Source organism: Schistocerca nitens, chromosome 5 (genome assembly GCF_023898315.1).
Source record: "Schistocerca nitens isolate TAMUIC-IGC-003100 chromosome 5, iqSchNite1.1, whole genome shotgun sequence".
NCBI lineage: Eukaryota > Metazoa > Arthropoda > Insecta > Orthoptera > Acrididae > Schistocerca > Schistocerca nitens.
The window spans coordinates 512,120,120-512,144,545 of record NC_064618.1 but is presented as its reverse complement, the minus strand read 5'-3'; the positions used below and the strand labels follow the sequence as shown (position 1 = coordinate 512,144,545).

General features: G+C 40.8%; 1 protein-coding gene across 1 annotated transcript in view; it reads left to right on the top strand.

The window, feature by feature from the left end:
* The window catches only part of LOC126259598 (lon protease homolog, mitochondrial-like), a 171,030-nt gene that overhangs the window by 86,755 nt on the left and 59,849 nt on the right, over window positions 1-24,426 (top strand). The window contains exon 5 of the mRNA XM_049956507.1: window positions 23,966-24,157. Within this exon, the coding sequence (XP_049812464.1) occupies window positions 23,966-24,157 (192 nt within the window). The remainder of the gene's footprint in view (window positions 1-23,965; window positions 24,158-24,426) is intronic.

Below are 24,426 nucleotides of genomic sequence, written 5' to 3'. Positions count from 1 at the left end.
ATTTTTGAAAAGAAAATAATAATTTTTATTATATTAAGTTTTTGATTGAAAGAAATTTGAATTTTTGTAGGTATGTGGGTTGCATTATTGCTGTTTCAGTCATGAAATTGCACTACACATAAAGAGAAGAAGAAAAAATACATTTTCATTAAAACTGTTCATTAAAGTAATAAATTCCTACAATCTCTGTACAGAGCAGGTCATTTATAGAAGTGATTTATATTTTTGCACCATGATTGATGATGCATTGGCAGCTGCCTTTATGCCTTTTTCTCCAGCGTGTTTTAGTGGATCAGTAGATAAATAAAGTTTAAAGGTATTTTTTTCACATTTTCCCCAAAGAGAGCCTCGTCAGAATTTAGAGGCGCACATTCATATGTATCATTATCTATACCACTGTATTATCATTGAAGTGATTAAGTGATAAAGGAAAAATAAATAATACAGTTAGATGAGCATACATGCAAAATTTGTTACCTTTACATGCTCCCTACATATTTGTTCTATTTCATTTGTCCCCACTGGCTACTGGAAACAGGAATTTGTTAATGAATGGTTACAGCAGCCAGTAGTCTAGTATCAGTTTGCTTTCCACACTGTGTGAGGCAAGTATCTAGCATAGGTTAATAGGTGTTAAGTTAATTTGATATCATTATTTGCATTTTGTTTGGTGTTGCACTGTGTTTAGGTTCAAATCTTTATTGATTTCTGCAGCACATTTACATTCTATGAGGATCGAGATACAAGTGTTGTTACTTTTATTTTGGCCTTGAGTGAAGTGGAAGGTACAAACATAAACACAAGGTTTATAAATCTCTCTTAAATAAGAAAATCTTAATTACACGTAATATTGCAAATCTTACAGGTAGTTTCCTGTTAATGACTAGTCTTTATTTATTCTTTTTCTGTTGGTTATCAGTGTGTGACACCGAAGTGTCACTGTCTGTTTTAGCTATTTGTCCCCATACTGTAATCCATTCATGCTACAAGGTTGTTACAGTTATTGGATGCAGTAGATGACCGATACCATTGTTTGGCTTGTTGAGAGTTATTGTCTGATTTTACATTATCACATAAAGCAGGCACAAGCACAGTGATTTGTATTCAATGCCATTACCCTCCTGGGAGACTATGATGACCCCAACAGTCTTGCAGTGAAAGTTGAGGAGGTACAAGACATGAGAGATCCGGCACTCATATAGTCAAGTAATACACTATGCAATCTTCTTTACACTCCTTTCATTGCTTCTGAGTACCCATGAAGAGCACATGTCACTCAGCAGTGTTCTTGCACAAGTATAGCATACTTCGCAGGCTCCACATACTCACCATTAAGTTTACACAGTACCTTGAATTATTACATTTAATGTTGCTCTCATTTCATAAGCTACTCTGTACTTGTGCCAAACTTTTCACATCATCCAGTGCCTAATACTGCATCCTTCACTACTTCCAAGAAAATATTGCCCATGTCCTCATGTGATATTTTAACATAATTGATATGACTTAAGGTCACTTTATCAATACACCTTTGTCGCGCAACATTTTAACCATTACTCACCACACTTGTCTCTGATTGGTAAATGTTTATTGGCGGCATCATTTTGGCTCTGCTCTTCACAATTCTTTAGTGGGTACACAATGTCTACCATGTACTTCATTATGTATACTTTGTCAACACACACCGAGTAAGCTAACATGTTGGTCGAGTAATACTTAGAAACTTCATTCTCTTTCAAGTAGAGATCACAACCCATACTCCGGTTCATTACACTGTGTGCAAATAGCAAGCATTTTGGAAGAGGTCTGATCAGTTTATAACTGAATCTCAAAACCTTGGAGGAGAATAGTCCACTTGTACTACCTACTTGAGAGCTAAGTCCAATACTACAAGCAAGAAGATACATGCAATTTTCTACCAAGGAAATAGACTTCTACTTGTTATAGCAGAGGATTATATTAGCTTCTATAGGCATTAGATACTCAGCACGCTTAGTTTTCATAATCTTATATTGCATTGTGTTGCGTTTATGACACATTATAATTCAATGTGAGCTTGTATTATGTTCGCAGTGTACATTTTGTCTTTGTCGTTGAACCATGTGGATAACTTTACATCACAAGTTATGAGTTTCTCATTAAAAAAAGAAAGTTTATTTTTGTTGTGAAGTACTCGGTACCTTGTAGTTCTAGTTAAGCCACTAATACGTGTGGATAATGTGCATTTACATTATGAGGTTTGTTGTCCAGGTTTTTCTTATACATACATAAAAAAGGTCTGTCCACCTCACCAAGTGAGGTGGCTTAGTGGTTAGCACACTGGACTCGCATTCGGGAGCACAGAAGCGTCCGCAGCTCGTGATCTAGTGGCTAGCATTGCTGCCTCTGGGATCACGAGGTCCCGGGTTAGATTCCCGGCTGGGTTGGGGATTTTCTCTGCCTGGGACTGGGTGTTTATGTTGTCCTCCTCCTCCTCCTCCTCCTCATCATCATCATCATTATCATTTCGTAACAGTGGCTGGATTGTACTGTGAAACAAACTGGACTGTGTAAACATTGGGACTTTGTACAGGTGCTGATGACCGCACAGTTGGGCACCCCACGAACCAGATATTACGTCACATCCGGCGACCATCCTGATTTAGGTTTTCCATGGTTTCCCTAAATCGCTTCAGGCAAATGCCAGGATGGTTCTTTTGAAAGAGCACGACCGACTGCTTTCCCCATCCTTCCCTAATCTGATGGGACCGATGACCTTTCTGTTTAGTCCCCACCCCCTAATTAACCAACCAGCTGTCCATCATGGAGGTTCATTACTTTCAATACATGTTTAAAAAGAGTGGTATCTTGCTCAAATGTATTAAGTATACTAAAGGTCTATACTACTAGTGTGCCACAGTGAAGGGTCATTGGCCACAACACACAGTATAAGCAAGCATGTTCAGTCTCTTCACATTACTATTTTATTTATTTCTTCTGAAGTAAATCTTAGGTGTGATTAGTGACTCGGGGTCTTAGTTTTGATTTCATGATAGGCTTGCGACATAAGGACACTTTGGTTCAGTTTGCATTCAACTTTATTGTCAGACTGCCATAACTTCACCTGATTGCCTCCCCAACATTCACTGTGTCTGTTTTTAAACTTTCATTCCATTGGGCTTGCCTCAGGATGGAAACAGGATATCACGATATGTTTTATCTACTGAACCTTTAAAAATTTATTCCATTTGTCACACATAAAATTTGAAACGTTGTCTGTTGCCAATTCTAGGCAAATGATCCTCTGATGTTCTCCTGATAATGAGGGCCAAGGTTCAGTCTTTGTGGCATACACCTGGCGATATTTTGTGAAACCATTGTTTAGAGCAATGATGTACTTCACTCCTTCCTTATGCTGTGGCAATGGCCCTTTGGCATCGAAAGATACCTGTTCTAACAGTTTGGTTGGAATAATGGGGTGTAATTCATTCGGACAAGACTGATTTGAAAGCTTTTCTGGCTGATAACACTCAACATTAAAACCCACTGAACCCAATACCAAATGTTAAGAAAATAGCAATAATTTACAATTTTATTGGTGCACTTGTATATACCATAATGTCCCCAAGCAGGATTGGTGTAATTGATGAAATTGTCTACACACCATGTAGAAGATTGTGGGGTATGTTGGTGAAATAATATTTCATTATGCATTCTACCATTATTGCTTTGTTGAAATTTTTGTTTAACTACCTTCCACAGAAGATCATCATCTTGCAATAAGCTCATGTTCTTACACATTTTTAGGTTATATGGACAGTGCGTGCCATCATGCATGAGTAGGACTAAAAAGTTGCATGTTGATTCAAGAGTTCTGTGAACTCGCTAAGCCCTTGTGGAAAACATGAAAGGGTGTCCATGATGACATTTTTTTTCCCGTCTATGTAAATAATCTCAAAACTAAATTCTTGTAGAAAGTAACACCACTACGCCACGTGTACATAGAGCTATTTACAAGTTAGGCGGGATGACAATGCCTCATGTGCTTTCTCCATAGGTAATATTCAAATTTCCTAAAGGCCCATATGACCGCTGAAGCTTCCAGAAATGTGTTACAGATTATGCCTGTTTGCATTCAGTGAGTATTCTACTTGCAAAATGTATTGCACAGATGGTACTCCTACCTTCTTTCTTTAATTTGAACGTAACCCTGAGAGGAGGTATCCATGGCCACTTGCCCGCGAAAGGCAAAGGTCCCGAGTTAGAGTCTCGGTCGGGCACACAGTTTTAATCTGCCAGGAAGTTTCACTACCTATCTTGCTAGTGGTTGCACTGTAGAATTGGAGCTACTCTGTGTGTTGGTCCTCTTGGCTCGTTTGGATGGTGTTGTGTCTTAGTTTTCTCATCAGCATTGATCTGATGTCACGGAGAAGAATACCCATTTCTTCTGAACACCATCTTAAGATGATTAATCTCGGAACCAAGGTGGTCTATAAATACTTCTGGCTCTGTGTATAAAGGTGTTCAGCAAAACTCTTCTGAGCTGAATGGTGAAAGCTACTTCTGTTAAATACAAATCTGTATGCCAACTATACAAGATTCATGGCAACTATTTTTTGTCTTGAAAATGGTAACAAATTTAAAAATTCTGAAATATGCAAATGGCAGGTTAGTTCATGTGTTAAAATTACATGTAGGGGGATGGATGAACTCTGACAATGTCATAAGGCTATAGCATGAGGAAAAAAAAAAGACATAAAAGTTTGTCATTACAGATGTGTTTTACAGTCAGTTGTAACAGTACACAATAGTACATTACAAACTCTGTGCATTCCATGGGACCAGGAGACTTGCCAAGAATCGACAGTAACGTGACATGACACCGAATGATTGTCCTTTCCAGGAGGATGAAGTGTGAAGAGAGACCATAGTGTGAGTTGAGCACCCATTCAGAGGGGATGTTACCTGACTTGAACAGCTCTCTTAGGTAGAGACTGCAGTTCACCATGGAAGAAATGCCTGACAATGCCACAAAGGAGCTTGTGGAAGTGGTAGGAATGCCTGACAATGCCACAAAGGAGCTTGTGGAAGTGGTAGGAAATGCTGCTTTACTGTATTAAATGGGTGATCAGTAGGTACATGCACTCAGACATAACAGAGTTGCAATGGCCGACATGCATTGATCTGGGTCACCTGTCAGTGTGCGTATGACTCTGCTCATACCCAGATTGCCCAATGCTTGGAGAAGACAGAAGATGGATGCTTCAGGAATTGGTATTGAGAAGACAACAAATCTACAGGATTTTATGCAACGAGCTACACATGTGTAAAGTTGGTGCAAACTGGATGCTTCATGCATGAAATGGAGAACTGAACACATTATGAATTTTGTCATGTGCATCTAGTGTGTTACAGGAAGGAGGGAGACAATAAGCATGTGGGAATTGTCCTCATAGATGAATTCTGGAGCAGGACCTATGGGACAGAACTGAAACACTTGTCCGCGGAATGGAGTCGTCCAGGTTCACCACGCAGGCAGGAATTTCATTGCAATCCCTCTCCTTCTAAGTTAATGGTCATCATAGCATATAACATTAGACGAGTGATTTTGTGTAATTTTGTACCACATGAACAAACTGTTAATCCACTGCACTACTATCGAACTTTCCTGCAATGACACCTATGATGATGGACTATTGAGGAGAAATGTGTTGAACTTCTACATGATGTGTTGGTTCTTCAGGACAATGTGAGAGCCCATACAGCAGCATGTGTATGGAATTTGCTCATGCATTGGTGATATGAAGTACTGGAGCATCCACCATATTCACCAGACTTAGCACCTCGCAATTAAGACCTCATATGAAAACTGAAAGAGCCATTGCATGGAACATGCTTTCGAACAAGTGAAGACATTGCCGCAGCAGTGACGTGTGAGATACAAAGATTTGCTCTTGGTGAGGTCATGGGTATTTCGCATCTTCCACGGCATTGGCGGTATGTGATGGATTCATTGGGAGACTGTGTCGAGGGACTCGCAAGTTGTCACAGGTTCATGTTCCTACCCTGTACTATTGTGTACTGTTGCAATTCAGAGTAAAATAGTGCTGCGTACTATTGCAGTTGATAGTAAAATACATTTGAAATGACAAAATTTGTTTCGTGTTTTTTCTCATGCTATATCTTTATTGTGGTGTGTGTGTGTGTGTGTGTGTGTGTTTTCACCCATCATCCTACATGTAATGTTTACATATGAACTAACCTTCCATTTGCATATTTCAGAATTTTTTAAATTTGATACCATTTTCGAGAGAAAAAAAATTGCCATGACTTTTGCAATGGCCCTCATATAATGTCACAACCATGCCATTTTACCCCTGTCTGCTAGTTAGAAATGGTGGACACCTTGGACCAAGTTAGATACACACTACAGTTCAGCAAGAATTTACAGCAAAGTTTCATTTCATAACCTTTTCAACAGATTGTTGATATGGGAAATATTTGGTAAAGACCAATTAAGGTAGAGCAAGTGATCATTCCACAATAGGGGCAAATATTTACATGATGGAATACATTTATGTGGGTAAGACAATTATTTGCTGAGTTTGCAGCTGCCTCATTTGTTGCATCAGTAAACTGTATCAGACACTGAAGCGGATGGTGGGAATTTCAAGACAGTTGGCGGTATGTCCACTCATAACAGAGAATGTATGGACCTGTGTATTATGGATCTGGCAACATTGATATTAGACCATGATTGAATGAAAAAGTGCACTCTTTTTAAAGAATGCTTGTTATGGTTTGCAGAATGATTCTGATTCATTTAAGGAGAAAGTTTGTGCATGTACAATGACAGGAACATAGTTGGAGAGAGTAGTTTTCTCCTTGTGTGGTGAGGCCTCAAATTGATGTAGGTGTTCAGAGCTTCGCCCACTTTGTTAGTGATCACAGTACTACAGTCATATCTTAGAGTTCGTGAGATGACTTACTACAACCACATGTGCCAATTTTCAAATATGCTGCCGTAAGATGTAGTACATGCTGTATTGTGGTGTGGTGTTTAGCGCACTGTTTGATGTGCTGTGGGGTGTCAGTTAAAACCTGAGCATCAACTGTTATTTCTGGAAGCTTCTTGAAATATCTTACGTTTGTAATGTTTGTACATTCTGGAATGTTTGATGATGTTTGTATAAATAGATTCTCTCTCCGTCCAGGAGTTCTGTTGTGTTCTAGTTGTACATTGATGTTCATAGCAAATACACTTTCAGTGACCGTGTTTTCAGATTTGGGCTCAAGTGTGATTGCAATGTGGCACTGTTTGGTGAAGGTTTCAGGTACTTCAAAATATCTGCATCAGTGTGGCTCCATGTCTGAAGATGGCCTTGTAAGCCGAAAACCGGTTAGCAATAAAAGTAATGTTGTAGAACAAAAGCAAACTGGTGCTTTTCATTTATTATTATAATGTTGTTCTACCAAGAACCGACGGAAGATTCTGTTAATATAATATAAAAGCTATTGCCTGCATGGTCAAGTACTGCAATACAAGCAGTACATCGTTCCAAAGGTCCATGTATAGCAGTCCCAATGGGTTCCAGAACAACAACAAAGCAACTGCACATCAGATACGCTGCCCGGATCTGATGAAATGGCTGAAAGTGTACAGCCGAGTCACCAAATACAATATAGGTGGGGTGAGATTATTTGGCAAATCATGTACTTTTACTTGGGTGCCAGAGCCAAGCAGTGTGTAGAGAAGAATGAAGAGAAGCACAATAGTTGGGATAAATTCCATGCCGAATTGAAGAAAATGTTTGATGGCAATCAGCAGCAAGTCCGCTTAGCGGAAGAATAATTGAAGAACTGGTTACAATGTCATGGGGAAATGATACAATCTTACATACAGAATATTTTGGCCACATGCCTCAGTGTAAATCTGAATGTGACAGAAACTGACAAAAGTCACACCTGATGGAAGGTGTCACAGAAGACATGTACCAAACTCTACCGTTAAAGGATGTCACAGTGACAGAGGAATTGGTCAAGTGGTGCTAGCGCATTGAGGAACTGCAACAGAAAAGAGTTGGATGAAAGAAGTATGTGATACTCCTGAATGGGAGACTTTATGGCAACTGTGGAACACCACAAATACCTTGCCTCTCATACAATAGCTAGGAAGAGAAGACATGGAACATTTTACGCAGCCAGTACTGTCGGACAGAGTAAGCAAGAGACGGCAGCCTTGAGTGTCAACACCATGCGTGAAGAGGTTCAAATGGCTCTGAGCACTATGGGACTTAATTTCTAAGGTCATCAGTCCCCTAGAACTTAGAACTACTTAAACCTAACTAACCTAGGGACATCACACACATCCATGCCCGAGGCAGGATTCGAACCTGCGACCGTAGCGGTCTCGCAGTTCCAGACTGTAGCACCTAGAACTGCTCGGCCACCCCGGCCGGCCCCGCGTGAGGAGGTAATACAGAATGTTGAAGAAGAGATGAATTAGTCTTTAGCACCAGTCTCTGCCACCAGACAAATCGAACTTACGCTGTGGACTTCAAACAACAACCCAAGACCCTAGCAACATGTATACAGCCAACTCCTCCTCCAAGTAGGGCCGGTAATTCTCTGCAGGAGAACAGGCATTTAGAGGACAGAGGACAACACGCTGGTACATTTCCAATGAGGAGAGCCCTGGAAGATAAATTTGTAATGTTGTCACTGAAATGTTGAATGGGAGTGAACCTGGAATACCTTATAATTCTTAGTAGCTAGCTGGTGCAAAACAGCTGTGTGCTTGTTGCCAGAATTGTGCATGGTGCATTTCATAGATATACATAATTATAGTAAGAAAAGTTGTGACAGACCACTCAACTCATTGAGTCATCAACAGGGATACACAAATGAGGAAGAAAACTTACTCGCCTTCGGAATAAGTCCTTTGTTGAGTTACGAGTACCAATACGTACACACACGCAGGCATACACTTGTAGACACACACACATGTCCTTACATCGTGCCATCTGAACACACAATGCCAGGATTGCACTTTGAAGGGTAGGGTTTGTTTCGGATATGTTGGTTAGAGGGGAAGATAGGCGGGAAGCAGGAAGAGGGGTTGAGGATTAGTAACTAGCAACTCTGAGGGAGGCAGCAGGTTTGCTGGGTAGGAATGTGGGAGGAAAGGGTTACAGGTGCACGCACAAGATATGTGATGGACACATACCAGAGCCGGTGGGGTGCAGCTCATGATCAAGTTGATGGGGATTGGGAGGTTGTGACAGGATAGAGAAAAGAAAAACTATTGGGTGTAGGGTATGGGTATAGCAAGCTATCAGACATTGATGCCAAGAGTGTTATGGGAGCAAAGGCTGTGTTGCAAAGATGGCTCCCATCTGGGTAGTTCTGAAAAGCTAGTGGTGGAGGGGAGGATCCATATAGCCTGGATTGTGGAGCAGACATTGAAATCGAGCATGTTGTGTTCAACTGCATGTTGTGCCACTGGGTGGTCAACGTTGTTCTTGGCAATAGCTTGGCAGTGGCCATTCATTCTGGTGGACAGCTCGTGGTTTGTCACACCAACATTAAAAGCTGTGTAGTGTCTGTGGCAGAGTTCGTATATAACATGGCTGCTTTCACAGGGGACTCTACCTCTGATGTGGTAGGCTAAGCATATGACAGAACTGCAGTAGGAAGTGCCGGTTGGGTGGATAGGACAGCTTTCGCACCTTGGTCTTCCCCAAGGCTATGATCTTGCCGCTGGCAATGGGTTGGGAGTGGGAGTAGCATGGAGATGGATTGGGATATTGCGTAGGTTGGTGGATGATGGCATACTACTTTAGGAGGGGTGGGAAGGATCTTTCGTCAAGCAACAGTTCCTCCTTGCTCTGTCCTGTCAACCCCTCCCAATCCACTTCCACACCACCTTCATTGTGGGCCGCAGTGATCTGGCTCTAGTGATTGTGCATCTTATTGTAGCCTGAGTGTCATGCCATTTCTCCCTCCCACATTCCTAGCCCGAAAACCTGCTGTCTCCTTCGAGCTGCTAGCTACTCACCCCCAACCACGCTTCCTGCCTCCCACCTTTCCCCCCCTCTACCCACATTACCCGACACTACTTCCACCCCACCCTAGTCCTCCAGCTGAAATGCAATTCCAGCGCTGTGTGTCCAACCAGCACAGTCTAGGGACACGGGTGTGGTAGAGAAAGAGAACCTATTTCAGTATTAAAAATTTTTATCAATATTGTTGTTGAAATTTGAAAATATAATTGGATAGATAAAAAATCTACTCACCAAGTGGCGGCAGGACGACACACATATAAAAGGTATTACAGTATGCAAGCTTTTGGAGCCAGTGGCTCCTTCCAGCAGAAAGGTTGAAGGAGTGGAAAGAGCCTTTCCCTGACCCAGGTTTCTGGTCGACTTTTCCGAACTCTATCCCTTTTCCTGAACCTCACCAGAACTTTTCCTTCACCCCTCTTTCTTTTTCTTCAACCCTTTTTGCCAGCAAAAGGAGCCACTGTCTTCAAAAGTTTACATACAGTAATACGTTTTATATGTGTGTTCTCCTGCAGCCACTTGGTGAGTAGATTCTTTATCTATACAATTACAATATATTTTCAAAAATTGATTACTTTCACTGGTATACCAAATACTGTGGTATTTTGTGCTCTGATAAAGGAAATGAAAACACTTTTTCATTTTGGCCACAGATGTTGCTGCCTGCTTGAAGAAAGCAGGAAAAGTGCTTACTATTTTCTATCCCAAATTAAAGCATATAATTTGTCCAGCATGTGCTGCACAGAGAGTTGTAGAAGAGTTAAGATATCTGTATCCTGAGGTGAGTGTTATAATTTCCAGTTTACACAATGCCATTGTTAAAATTACTTGGAGGGTAGAGTGCATTCAAAATTACTGTGCAGGCAGTGTGATAGGGGAGGGACAATAGTAGTGATGGGGCCTCTCTTATGGATAGCACAGTGCTGTAGGGAAGTGTAGTTCTACAGCTGAAGCCTTCACACTTTCACCTATCTTATAGAACTTCTATGCTACAGCTGAAGAGTTGGGAAATGAATGTACTTGCAGATTATGTCTATACAACTAATAATGTGGCAAATACAAAAATTCAAAATCAACAATATCTGACTCAAGTACTGCAAATAAAAAAATAAGGGTCAATCAAAGGAAAATAAAAGTCCAAATGAACACTGCAAGAAGGATATCTCAAAAAATAAAAATATTAGGAAAAGGATAGGTTGCTACCCACTCTAAAGATGATGCATTGAGTTGCAGACAGCCATAACGGAAAGATTGTTACACATTTAACTTTTGGCCAAAGCCTTTTTCAGTAAGAAAACACACACACACACACACACACACACACACACATATATATATATATATATATAAAACAAAGATGATGTGACTTACCGAACGAAAGCGCTGGCAGGTCGATAGACACACAAACACACACACCCCGCACCCCTACCTTCTTCCTAAAATCCACAAACCCAATCATCCCGGCCGCCCCATTGTAGCTGGTTACCAAGCCCCCACAGAACGTATCTCTGCCTACGTAGATCAACACCTTCAACCCATTACATGCAGTCTCCCATCCTTCATCAAAGACACCAACCACTTTCTCGAACACCTGGAATCCTTACCCAATCTGTTACCCCTGGAAACCATCCTTGTAACAATTGATGCCACTTCCTTATACACAAATATTCCGCACGTCCAGGGCCTCGCTGCGATGGAGCACTTCCTTTCACGCCGATCACCTGCCACCCTACCTAAAACCTCTTTCCTCATCACCTTAGCCAGCTTCATCTTGACCCACAACTTCTTCACTTTTGAAGGCCAGACATACCAACAATTAAAGGGAACAGCCATGGGTACCAGGATGGCCCCCTCGTACGCCAACCTATTCATGGGTCGCTTAGAGGAAGCCTTCTTGGTTACCCAGGCCTGCCAACCCAAAGTTTGGTACAGATTTATTGATGACATCTTCATGATCTGGAGTCACAGTGAAGAAGAACTTCAGAATTTCCTCTCCAACCTCAATTCCTTTGGTTCCATCAGATTCACCTGGTCCTACTCCAAATCCCATGCCACTTTCCTTGACGTTGACCTCCACCTGTCCAGTGGCCAGCTTCACACGTCCGTCCACATCAGACCCACCAACAAGCAACAGTACCTGCATTATGACAGCTGCCACCCATTCCACATCAAATGGTCCCTTGCCTACAGCCTAGGTCTTCGTGGCAAACGAATCTGCTCCAGTCCGGAATCCCTGAACCATTACACCAACAACCTGACAACAGCTTTCGCATCTCGCAACTACCCTCCCGACCTGGTACAGAAGCAAATAACCAGAGCCACTTCCTCATCCCCTCGAACCCAGAATCCCCCACAGAAGAACCACAAAAGTGCCCCACTTGTGACAGGATACTTTCCGGGACTGGACCAGACTCTGAATGTGGCTCTCCAGCAGGGATACGACTTCCTCAAATCCTGCCCTGAAATGAGATCCATCCTTCATGAAATCCTCCCCACTCCACCAAGAGTGTCTTTCCGCCGTCCACCTAACCTTCGTAACCTGTTAGTTCATCCCTATGAAATCCCCAAACCACCTTCCCTACCCTCTGGCTCCTATCTTGTAACCGCCCCCGGTGTAAAACCTGTCCCATGCACACTCCCACCACCACCACCTACTCCAGTCCTGTAACCCGGAAGGTGTACACGATCAAAGGCAGAGCCACATGTGAAAGCACCCACGTGATTTACCAACTGACCTGCCTACACTGTGATGCATTCTATGTGGGAATGACCAGCAAAAAACTGTCCATTCGCATGAATGGACACAGGCAGACAGTGTTTGTTGGTAATGAGGATCACCCTGTGGCTAAACATGCCTTGGTGCACGGCCAGCACATCTTGGCACAGTGTTACACCGTCCGGGTTATCTGGATACTTCCCACCAACACCAACCTATCCGAACTCCGGAGATGGGAACTTGCTCTTCAATATATCCTCTCTTCCCGTTACCCACCAGGCCTCAATCTCCGCTAATTTCAAGTTGCCGCCACTCATACCTCACCTGTCATTCAACATCATCTTTGCCTCTTCACTTCCGCCTCAACTGACATCTCTGCCCAAACCCTTTGTCTTTAAATATGTCTGATTGTGTCTGTATATGTGTGGATGGATATGTGCGTGTGTGCGAGTGTATACCTGTCCTTTTTTCCCCCTAAGGTAAGTCTTTCCGCTCCCGGGATTGGAATGACTCCTTACCCTCTCCCTTAAAACCCACATCCTTTCGTCTTTCCCTCTCCTTCCCCTCTTTCCTGATGAGGCAACAGTTTGTTGCGAAAGCTTGAATTTTGTGTGTGTGTTTGTATTTGTTTGTGTGTCTATCGACCTGCCAGCGCTTTCGTTCGGTAAGTCACATCATCTTTGTTTTTACATATATTTTTCCCACGTGGAATGTTTCCCTCTATTATATTGATATCAGTAATTTGAACCCAACAATTACGTTTGTTATTGTCACTGTTGCATTTCGAAATCTTTTCTGTCGTCTTATTTTCTCTTTCTGTTTTTGCCAGTAGTTTCACTTTGTATTCACCTTCTCCTTTTTACCGTAATCTGCTATACAATTTTTATAAGCAAGCACATCTCATGCACACATGACCACCATCTCCTGCAGCTTGGACTGAAAACATAAATAGAAAAAAATGTAGTGGATGAAGTTTCAAAGGCAACACTGACAATTTAAAATAAAGCAAAGGTAGAGCATTAATTACTGACCTTCTGATAACACACTGTTGTCAGAAAGTAAGGATTGAAACTCATTATCATCATAGGTGTCAAAGGATTCACTAGAATGAAGATCAATAACAACTTTTATTTTGCCATTAATTTTTCATGCTCGGTATATTTCTTTTTGATGCCTTTGAGGTGTCTGCAAACTGCTTCTCACTGTAACTCAGTGACAAGAGGCAAATTTTTCCTTGGCTAGCCTCCAGACATTGTCGAGCTTAAAAGTAACATTCTTGACAGTAACCCAGTTTTTTACTTGTGCTTATATCAATCCTGTTGCATTTAATTCTGGGTAATGTTGTGTCAGTCGGAGAACAGAATGTCCAAGTGCCAAAGGCTTGCTACAGTTAACGCATTTTCAGCTTGACGCATTTTATTAAGGCACATAACTCAATTTTTGTGTTTCATTGATAAAATTTAATATTATGAGAATTTAACCATTTTGGCATGTCAGCTTTCTATTTGTACATTGTTTGTGTGTTTTCTTCTAGCGTATTGAGATAACTCACATTTTTAAGTACAATAATGGAGTTGCTTGGATAGTTTCGTATTAATTTCTGTTCCAGACACCTAATACAAAAAAAGACAGTAATTGAGTAGAGCTGCAATACTGCTTTATGCAGGCATTTGAAGTGAATGTAATGTCTCTAATAGTTACCTTGAAAAATTTGCAACATTTATCTCTTCATGGTAATCCTTCATTTTACTCCCCAACTTGAATGTTAAAAGCACATTTGGAACAAAACCAGAATACCTCCTGTAGGGTGGACCATTTACTCATTTTCAGCTGTGAATAAATTTATTGCATTGTGCACAACTATACATTCACATGATATGCCTATTACCTGTGTGTACTACAACGAGATGTCCTTTTGCAAGAGGTTTGTTTATTTTGTCACTTGATCCATCTGACAACTTTTTGAATCTAGTGTGAACACTATGACATATCTTTTGATATACAGGGTGTTACAAAAAGGTACGACCAAACTTTCAGGAAACATTCCTCACACACAAAGAAAGAAAATATGTTATGTGGACATGTGTCCAGAAACGCTTACTTTCCATATTAGAGCTCATTTTATTACTTCTCTTCAAATCACATTAATCATGGAATGGAAACACACAGCAACAGAACGTACCAGCGTGACTTCAAACATTTTGTTACAGGAAATGTTCAAACTGTCCTCCGTTAGCGAGGATACGTGCATCCACCCTCCGTCGCATGGAGTCCCTGATGCGCTGATGCAGCCCTGGAGAATGGCGTATTGTATCACAGCCGTCCACAATACGAGCACGACGAGTCTCTACATTTGGGACCAGGGTTGCGTAGACAAGAGCTTTCAAATGCCCCCATAAATGAAAGTCAAGAGGGTTGAGGTCAGGAGAGCATGGAGGCCATGGAATTGGTCTGCCCCTAACAATCCATCGGTCACTGAATCTGTTGTTGAGAAGCGTACGAACACTTCGACTGAAATGTGCAGGAGCTCCATCGTGCATGAACCACATGTTGTGTCGTACTTGTAAAGGCACATGTTGTAGCAGCACAGGTAGAGTATCCCGTATGAAATCATGGCAGTGAATCGAGGAAGTACAGTACATACTGATGAAACTAAAATGAGCTCTAACATTGAAATTAAGCGTTTAAGGACACGTGTCCACCTAACATCTTTTCTTTATTTGTGTGTGAGGAATGTTTCCTGAAAGTTTGGCTGTACCTTTTTGTAACACCCTGTATATGATGGATGTGCCCTCTTTACGATAATTTCCTACTTAAAGAAGTCAAAGCAATTACATTGTATATCTAAACATTCAGCTAGTAGCTGCCTGTTATCTGATGCCCTCTTCCACCTGGTAAATGCTGTACAATGTGAAATGAAACAGTGCAAAGTCCAGGTTGGAATATCAACAATATTATGAATGGGGTAGATTACTACTTACTGTAAAGATGACATGTCAAATTGCAGGCAGGATGAAAAGACTGTTGTGTGTTAGCTCTCGGCCAAAGCCTTCTTCAGAAAAGAAAATGCACATGTTCACACAAGCAAGCATACCCCACACATACAGGATTGAGCTACCTCCCGCTACTCTGGCCAGACTCTGGCCTTCGTACGATGTGAATTATATGAACATTTAAACATCTCAACAAAATAGGAACAAAATAATAATACCTTCGGAAGCCCATCTCATGTAATAGGATTGTAATGATAAACTGTCTCCTTTAAATGTGGTATTTTCTCTGATTGACAGAATTAGTGGTTTTAATGTCGGGCACTGTTTTTGTGTGATCAAAACTAACGTAATATAAAGCTCTCTCTCTCTCTTCCACATCTTTCCAGGATTAGCGAAGTCATGCGAAGTATCTGTAGCTGTCTCTTTCTTTATTCTCTTTAGGTGTGTGACGAGAAACGACAGTGGCTGTTGTCACCCTCTCTAGCATACTTTTTAATGGGATTTTTACTCCGTCATTTGTCTCCTCTGACATAAATTTTGTGCACACTTTCTCCCGTTTGTTACTATGAATCACTTTCCATCCATGTCCTGCGCTTGGAGACTGTGATGCCATTCTGTGTAGAAGCAGCAAGAATGTGCGAAGTACACTAGTCAGCGGGTGACACACAATTCACAACTGACTGGCAGAAGAAGCACACAGCTCAGCAGGCAACATGCAACTGAGTCAACTACCCCTCCAGAACAAAGGAATGGACTCACCCTGGTGTCAAGACGAGAATCTGTTTTTGTGCAGGGACTAACATATAGCCCTACAACTTTTCAAGGTGTTACCATTAACAAGTGATTTAGTTAGATGAGGCACTTGGCTTCAAGCTATATGTACTCCAATTACAACTTGGAAAGTGCTAAGAAGTTAACTTTTCTGTACTATGGTGATATATTTAGGCTACCAAGTCTGATTGTACAGAAAACTGGAAGTTTTAGATTTTACGTAAGTGCCTATGATGCACTTCATCCACATATGAGGGTAATTACAAAAGAAATCCTCTCAGTTCATGAGATATGACCAAAACATTTTCCTAATTGAAAATGTGATATTATCTGTAGAGTATACCATGCTCTTACTAGTATGTTTAATTACTAATGAAACAATTAATGAAAATGTGTATGTCTACAATAGTAGATTTTTTTAATGAGTTTTCCTTAGCCTGAACACAGAGGCATTGTGCAGCATCCTGGCTGCCATTAAAGCACGTGGGATGTTAAGAATACAGAGCTACAATAAATAATACGGTACTTCGTATGTCAGTTTCAAGCAAACTATTGGAAGGAACAGGAGTTTCTATGGTGTCTTTTCTCTAAACATATTGTTACATTCTCCCCATGAACCATAGACCTTGCCATTGATGGGGAGGCTTGCATGCCTCAGCGATACAGATAGCCGTACCGTAGGTGCAACCACAACGGAGGGGTATCTGTTGAGAGGCCAGACAAACGTGTGGTTCCTGAAGAGCGGCAGCAGCCTTTTCAGTAGTTGCAGGGGCAACAGTCTGGATGATTGACTGATCTGGCCTTGTAACACTAACCAAAACGGCCTTGCTGTGCTGGTACTGCGAACGGCTGAAAGCAAGGGGAAAATACAGCCGTAATTTTTCCCGAGGGCATGCAGCTTTACTGTATGATTAAATGATGATGGCATCCTCTTGGGTAAAATATTCCGGAGGTAAAATAGTCCCCCATTCGGAACTCCGGGCAGGGACTACTCAGGAGGACGTCGTTATCAGGAGAAAGAAAACTGGCGTTCTACGGATTGGAGCGTGGAATGTCAGATCCCTTAATCGGGCAGGTAGGTTAGAAAATTTAAAAAGGTAAATGGATAGGTTAAAGTTAGATATAGTGGGAATTAGTGAAGTTCGGTGGAGGAACAAGACTTTTGGTCAGGTGAATACAGGGTTATAAATACAAAATCAAATAGGGGAAATGCAGGAGTAGGTTTAATAATGAATAAAAAAATGAGTGCGGGTAAGCTACTACAAACAGCATAGTGAACGCATTATTGTGGCCAAGATAGACACGAAGCCCATGCCTACTACAGTAGTACAAGTTTATATTCCAACTAGCTCTGCAGATGATGAAGAAATAGATGAAATGTATGATGAGATAAAAGACATTATTCAGGTAGTGAAGGGAGACGAAAATTTAATAGTCATGGGTGACTGGAATTTGACGGTAGGAAAAGGAAGAGAAGGAAACGTAGTAGGTGAATATGGATTGGGGCTAAGAAATGAAAGAGGAAGCCGCCTGGTAGAATTTTGCACTGAGCATAACTTAATCATAGCTAACACTTGGTTCAAGAATCATGAAAGAAGGTTTGTATACATGGAAGAATCCTGGAGATACTGACAGGTATCAGATAGATTATATAATGGTAAGACAGAGATTTAGGAACCAGGTTTTAAATTGTAAGACATTTCCAGGGGCAGATGTGGACTCCGACCACAATCTATTGGTTATGACCTGTAGATTAAAACTGAAGAAACTGCAAAAAGGTGGGAATTTAAGGAGATGGGACCTGGATGAACTGACTAAACCAGAGGTTGTACAGAGTTTCAGGGAGAGCATAAGGGAACAATTGACAGGAATGGGGGAAAGAAATACAGTAGAAGAAGAATGGGTAGCTTTGAGGAATGGAATAGTGTAGGCAGCAGAGGATCAAATAGGTAAAAAGACGAGGGCTAGTAGAAATCCTTGGGTAACAGAAGAGATACTGAATTTAATTGATGAAAGGAGAAAATACAAAAATGCAGTAAGTGAAGCAGGCAAAAAGGAATACAAACGTCTCTAAAATGAGATCGACAGGAAGTGCAAAATGGCTAAGCAAGGATGGCTAGAGGACAAATGTCAGGATGTAGAGGCTTACCTGACGAGGGGTAAGATAGATACTGCCTACAGGAAAATTAGAGAGACCTTTGGTGAAAAGAGAACCACTTGTATGAATATCAAGAGTTCAGATGGAAACGCAGTTCTAAGCAAAGAAGGGACAGCAGAAAGGTGGAAGGAGTATATAGAGGGTCTATACAGGGGTGATGTTCTTGAGGACAATATCATGGAAATGGAAGAGGATGTAGATGAAGATGAAATGGGAGATATGATACTGCGTGAAGAGTTTGGCAGAGTACTGAAAGACCTAAGTCGAAACAAGGCCCTGGGGGTAGACAACATTCCATTAGAACTACTGACAGCCTTGGGAGAGCCAGTCGTGACAAAACTCTACCATCTGGTGAGCAAGATGTATGAGACAGGCGAAATTCCCTCAGACTTCAAGAAGAATATAATAATTCCAACACCAAAGAAAGCAGGCGTTGACAAATGTGAAAATTACCGAACTATCAGTTTAATAAGTCACAGCCGCAAAATACTAACGCGAATTCTTTACAGACGAATGGAAAAACTGGTAGAAGCCGACCTCGGGGAAGATCAGTTTGGATTCCGTAGAAATGTTGGAACACGTGAGGGAATACTGACCCTACGACTTATCTTAGAAGAAAGATTAAGGAAAGGCAAACCTACGTTTCTAGCGTTTGTAGACTTAGAGAAAGCTTTTGACAATGGTGACTGGAATACTCTCTCTCAAATTCTGAAGGTGGCAGGGGTAAAATACAGGGAGCGAAAGGCTATTTACAATTTGTACAGAAACCAGATGGCAGTTATAACAGCCGAGGGACATGAAAGGGAAGCAGTGGTTGGGAAGGAAGTGAGACAGGGTTGTATCCTCTCCCCGATGCTATTCAATCTGTATATTGAGTAAGCAGTAAAGGAAACAAAAGAAAAGTTCGGAGTAGGTATTAAAATCCATGGAGAAGAAATAAAAACTTTGAGGTTCGCCGATGACATTGTAATTCTGTCAGAAACAGCAAAGGACTTGGAAGAGCAGTTGAATGGAATGGACAGTGTCTTGAAAGGAGGATATAAGATGAACATCAACAAAAGCAAAACGAGGATAATGGAATGTAGTCGAATTAAGTCAGGTGATGCTGAGGGAATTAGATCAGGAAATGAGACACTTAGAGTAGTAAAGGAGTTTCGCTATTTGGGGAGCAAAATAACTGATGTTGGTCGAAGTAGAGAGGATATAAAATGTAGACTGGCAATGGCAAAGAAAGCATTTTCGAAGAAGAGAAATTTGTTAACATCAAGTATAGATTTAAGTGTTAGGAAGTCGTTTCTGAAAGTATTTGTATGGAGTGTAGCCATGTATGGAAGTGAAACGTGGGCGATAAATAGTTTGGACAAGAAGAGAATAGAAGCTTTCAAAATGTGGTGCAACAGAAGAATGCTGAATATTAGATGGGTAGATCACATGACTAATGAGGAGGTATTGAATAGAATTGGGGAGAAGAGGAGTTTGTGGCACAACTTGACTAGAAGAAGGGATCGGTTGGTAGGACGTGTTCTGAGGCATCAAGGGATCACCAATTTAGTACTGGAGTGCAGCATGGTGGGTAAAAATCGTAGAGGGAGACCAAGAGATGAATACACTAAGCAGATTCAGAAGGATGTAGGTTGCAGTAGGTACTGGGAGATGAAGAAACTTGCACAGGATAGAGTATCATGGAGAGCTGCATCAAACCAGTCTCAGGACTGAAGACCACAGCAACAACAACATATGTCTTTGTGGAAAAGTGTGCGACTGTAAATTCAAAGGTTTGAGTTTCAATACTCAGTTGTCTGAGAATGATTTCTGGCCCCAATTGCTTCTTTTATCTCTGGGATGCCCTGTGTATGTGCAGAATGTAAATTTTCACATTGTCTCAGAGTCTTTGTCAATTTAAAGATCCTCTTATGACACGCTGCAACAAATTTGAACTTTGTGTCTTACCACAAGATGAGAGTATGTGTTCTTTACTAAATCACATACACTGATTGCAAAAATAAAATCAGAAGTGTTCCACCACATACCAATTTTTCTGGTGAAGATGTGCCGCATGTACCACTTTCAAGAAACTTGGAAACTACTCAGTAACAGTACAGGAGGTATCTGTAGTCGATTAATATACAGATCATGCAACAAAAGTAATTTTTGTATTACAAAACATAAAATAAAAAGAAAATAGTGCAAGAAAGCTGAATAAGTCTTGAAATGTTCTTGTGATTTAGAACTTTTTCCTGGAAACTTTCTGTTTATGGGTGGATGGTGAAACTTTTTGTAGGAGAGTCCTTTGCTAATCCACCAAAAGTTTAGTAACCATCTTCCCTTATATCATCTTTCCTTAGCAGCAATATCTTGGTGAAATCATTCACCTTGTTTGTCACTCACATCTCCAAGATTAAGTGGAAAGAAATCCAAATGGGAATGAAGGAAATGTAATTTCAGAGGCATGTAGCACTCCATAACCTTAACAGTCTAGCGTGTGTTCCCTCTAATTCTCAGACATTACATTTGCCAAGAAATTGTAGCATACATCTTTAAAAGGTAGCCAAACTAACTCCTCATTATTTGTCAGCAGCTGTTCAAAAATATCATCTTTCATCGAGCCATTGGTCTGTGGCCCATTGAAAATCCCTTGTTAATTTTTTGCAGTGCTTATTGCAGGAAACTTAGATAGTAAAAACTGAAAACCTTAGCCATCTTTGCCCCCATCTTTGCCCATTACTTTCACAAAATTCTTGATGAAGCCCAATTTCAGATGGAGTGACAGTAACAGCACACTGTCTTTGTCAGCAGGGGGTTCATGCAACATTTTTTTTTTTTTTTTCCAGCAGGATTGAAAATTTCTGTCAAAGGCCCCTCTTTGACTACATAATGGTCTTTCCTTGCCCTACTATCCAGTAACACAAGAATCAGCTGTATTTTGCGTAACCAGTCTGCATTCGCAGTAGTAGTCCCAGAACTTTGAGATTGCCACATATTTTCCCTTTCTGATTCGAACAGCCAGTGCACTTCAGGAGTAGCCTCACATTCTCATAGGTTTCCTTTAACTGTTTGTGTTGTGTAAGAGAACAGCTTTATAACTGCTCTTTCAGGAACCTGTAAAAATAGACCCCATTGTTCTGGATTGTGGGTCATCCCAAATTTTGTAAGCAGCCCGTTTATGTCATTACAGTATACCAAAATCTCTGTTGTTGAGAAAAAAGTGGAACAACCAAGCTGTCGTTTACGGAATGTAATATTAGTGTTTGATTGTTACAAGTTCTCTTCTTGAAGACGAGAACCAAATAATTCTGCATGCTTCTTTGAAAGATTTAGACCTCTTAAAAAATCATTCAGTTCTGCTTACGACAATGGCTGTGGTTGTAGCCACACTGCAGATGGCATGTACACAAGATCTTCATGATCTGTTGGTTTGTCACTACCTTCGTTTGTTTCATATTCCAGTGACCATTCCATTGGTGGTTTTGAAACTGGGAGAGAATCAGAATGTGGAACTGGGCAAATTACAGATTCCAAATTTGCATAAGAAATTGCCATTTTGATTTACTTGAGTTTCTTTTTACTTTCGTTAACCAAAGTAGCTATCTGCTATGTCTCTAGGTTCCCTCCGCTAATGTGGTATGGCAAATGGCATAGACGGGTGATTTCCATGCAGCCAGCGTCTTAAATAGCAGGAGCAACATGAGCAACAGTTCTGTGGTGCCCAGCACTTACCCTCATCTACCTTTGATTCAAAATACAACCTATACACCTTTCTGACAATGGTTGAAGTGAAGTGGAACATATTTGAGAGTTGTAAACTCGTCATACACATAACAGAAAAGACTTAGTGAATTAACACACGTCATAGACATCACTGAGTATTCTTCACGTCAGCGGATGTACAGGTCAAGAATTGTTACTGTGTGATTATATAGTGAGATAGTCAATAGTTAATCGACTGAGACAACTGCAACTTCCCTTTATCTACCCCTAGTGGCTGTCTCCCACTACCATCTCTACTCCCACCACTAAGTAATAATATTCCTAAAATAACAGAATGTAATAAGTGCTGCGACAGTGTAAATAATGCAGCCGAGTGCAGATAAAATTGCATTTCCAGAAGTTTTAGATGATAGCGAACAGTGCTTTTCACCATTGTCATCATAGCACTGAACTACATAACAACCACATATTTTGGTTTTGCGGCTATTGTTACACTGTGTAATTAGCTGTGTAAATTAGTCCAAAGGTTGAGGAACTTTATCATTCCTAGTTGCCTCGTAAAGCTCTGTGCTGTTGAAACAGAACCGGAACTTCAGTATTAGGTCAGCTTGAGTTGATCTAACAGTTACACTAGTCCATCATTCTGGGGGGGTGGGGGTGCTCTAATGAGTTTCTGAACGCCTGAGAAAATCTGAAAGTACTTTGATATATCTACCATTTGTATAAGAATAATAATATTTGTTAATATTTGTTAGCTAAGTTTAGTTACCTGTTCTCCTGTGCTAAAATGGTTAACTTTACATTCATAATATACATATTATTGCTTAGTATAGTTGTTATTAAGATATGAAATTTAGTTTCTTTGTTTTGTTTTTATGTCTTAGATAAATTGTCATTATAAAATGTTCCTTATCCAAAGTTACTAGAAATATTAAATTATTGAATTCATTTAACAATAATATGAGAAGGACATACTGCTACTTACCACATAGAGGAGGCTTTGAGTCAGACGGGCAGCTTTTGGTCAAAAAACTACTTCTTCTGAGTAGAAAACACACACACACACACACACACACACACACACACACACACACACACACACACACACACACGGCCCCTGTCTCTGGTTCTGGGGCATGACTGCGGTCTGCAAGTAGTGCTTGTGCGAATGTGTATGTTTTTTATTTTGGTAATTGGTGAGGAGAGGAGGAAGACTTCAATGCATTATAAACTGCTCCTCATGTGGGGACAGCCTTCATCACCACCCACAAGATTGACATGCCGACTTCTCATCAGGGCACTGATGACCATGATGTTGAGTGCTCCTCACCTAAAATCATCATCGTCGTCGTCTATTTTGGAAGGAGGACATTTGTCCAAAAGCTTAAATTTTTAACAGTCTTTCTCATTGTGCTTAAATGTGATTCAGTGTCTCCTGTGTATGGTGAGTAGCAATCTAACCTTTTTATATCGTTGTTACTCCATTGTGGACTTCCCATATTTTGAATTCATTTAAGTTGCTAAGGATTACTAATATAGAAATGGCTTTTACTCAGAAATCATCATCTTCTTTTAACAGGCTTTGACACAAGAGCTGATAAAAACAATTCGCGACCTCATTAATTTGAATCATCTTTACCGTGATGCACTGCAACAAATGCTTCACCAAGGTGAACGTGTGGTTGACAATCCAGTGTATCTATCAGATCTGGGTGCAGCTTTGACAGGTGCTGAGCCTCAGGAGCTTCAAGAAGTTCTGTCAGAAATGGATGTGAGTACTATATTCTGTACATTTTCTGTTGTCTCCTGTATGTACTAAACCATGCTATAGTGCAAGTTGTTACATTCTGCTATCTACCAGACTACAATAGATTCTTTTGAATCTTCTCTCTTCCTTTGCTTTCTGTATCTTAACTGTTCACTGCAGTACTCTCATACCCATGTAACAAAATTATTCAAGGAAGGAAAGAATTTTTCAGACACCTTAGGTTTACAAAGTTCCCATTTAATGCCGCAGAAACACAACTTCATAGTAAAGAA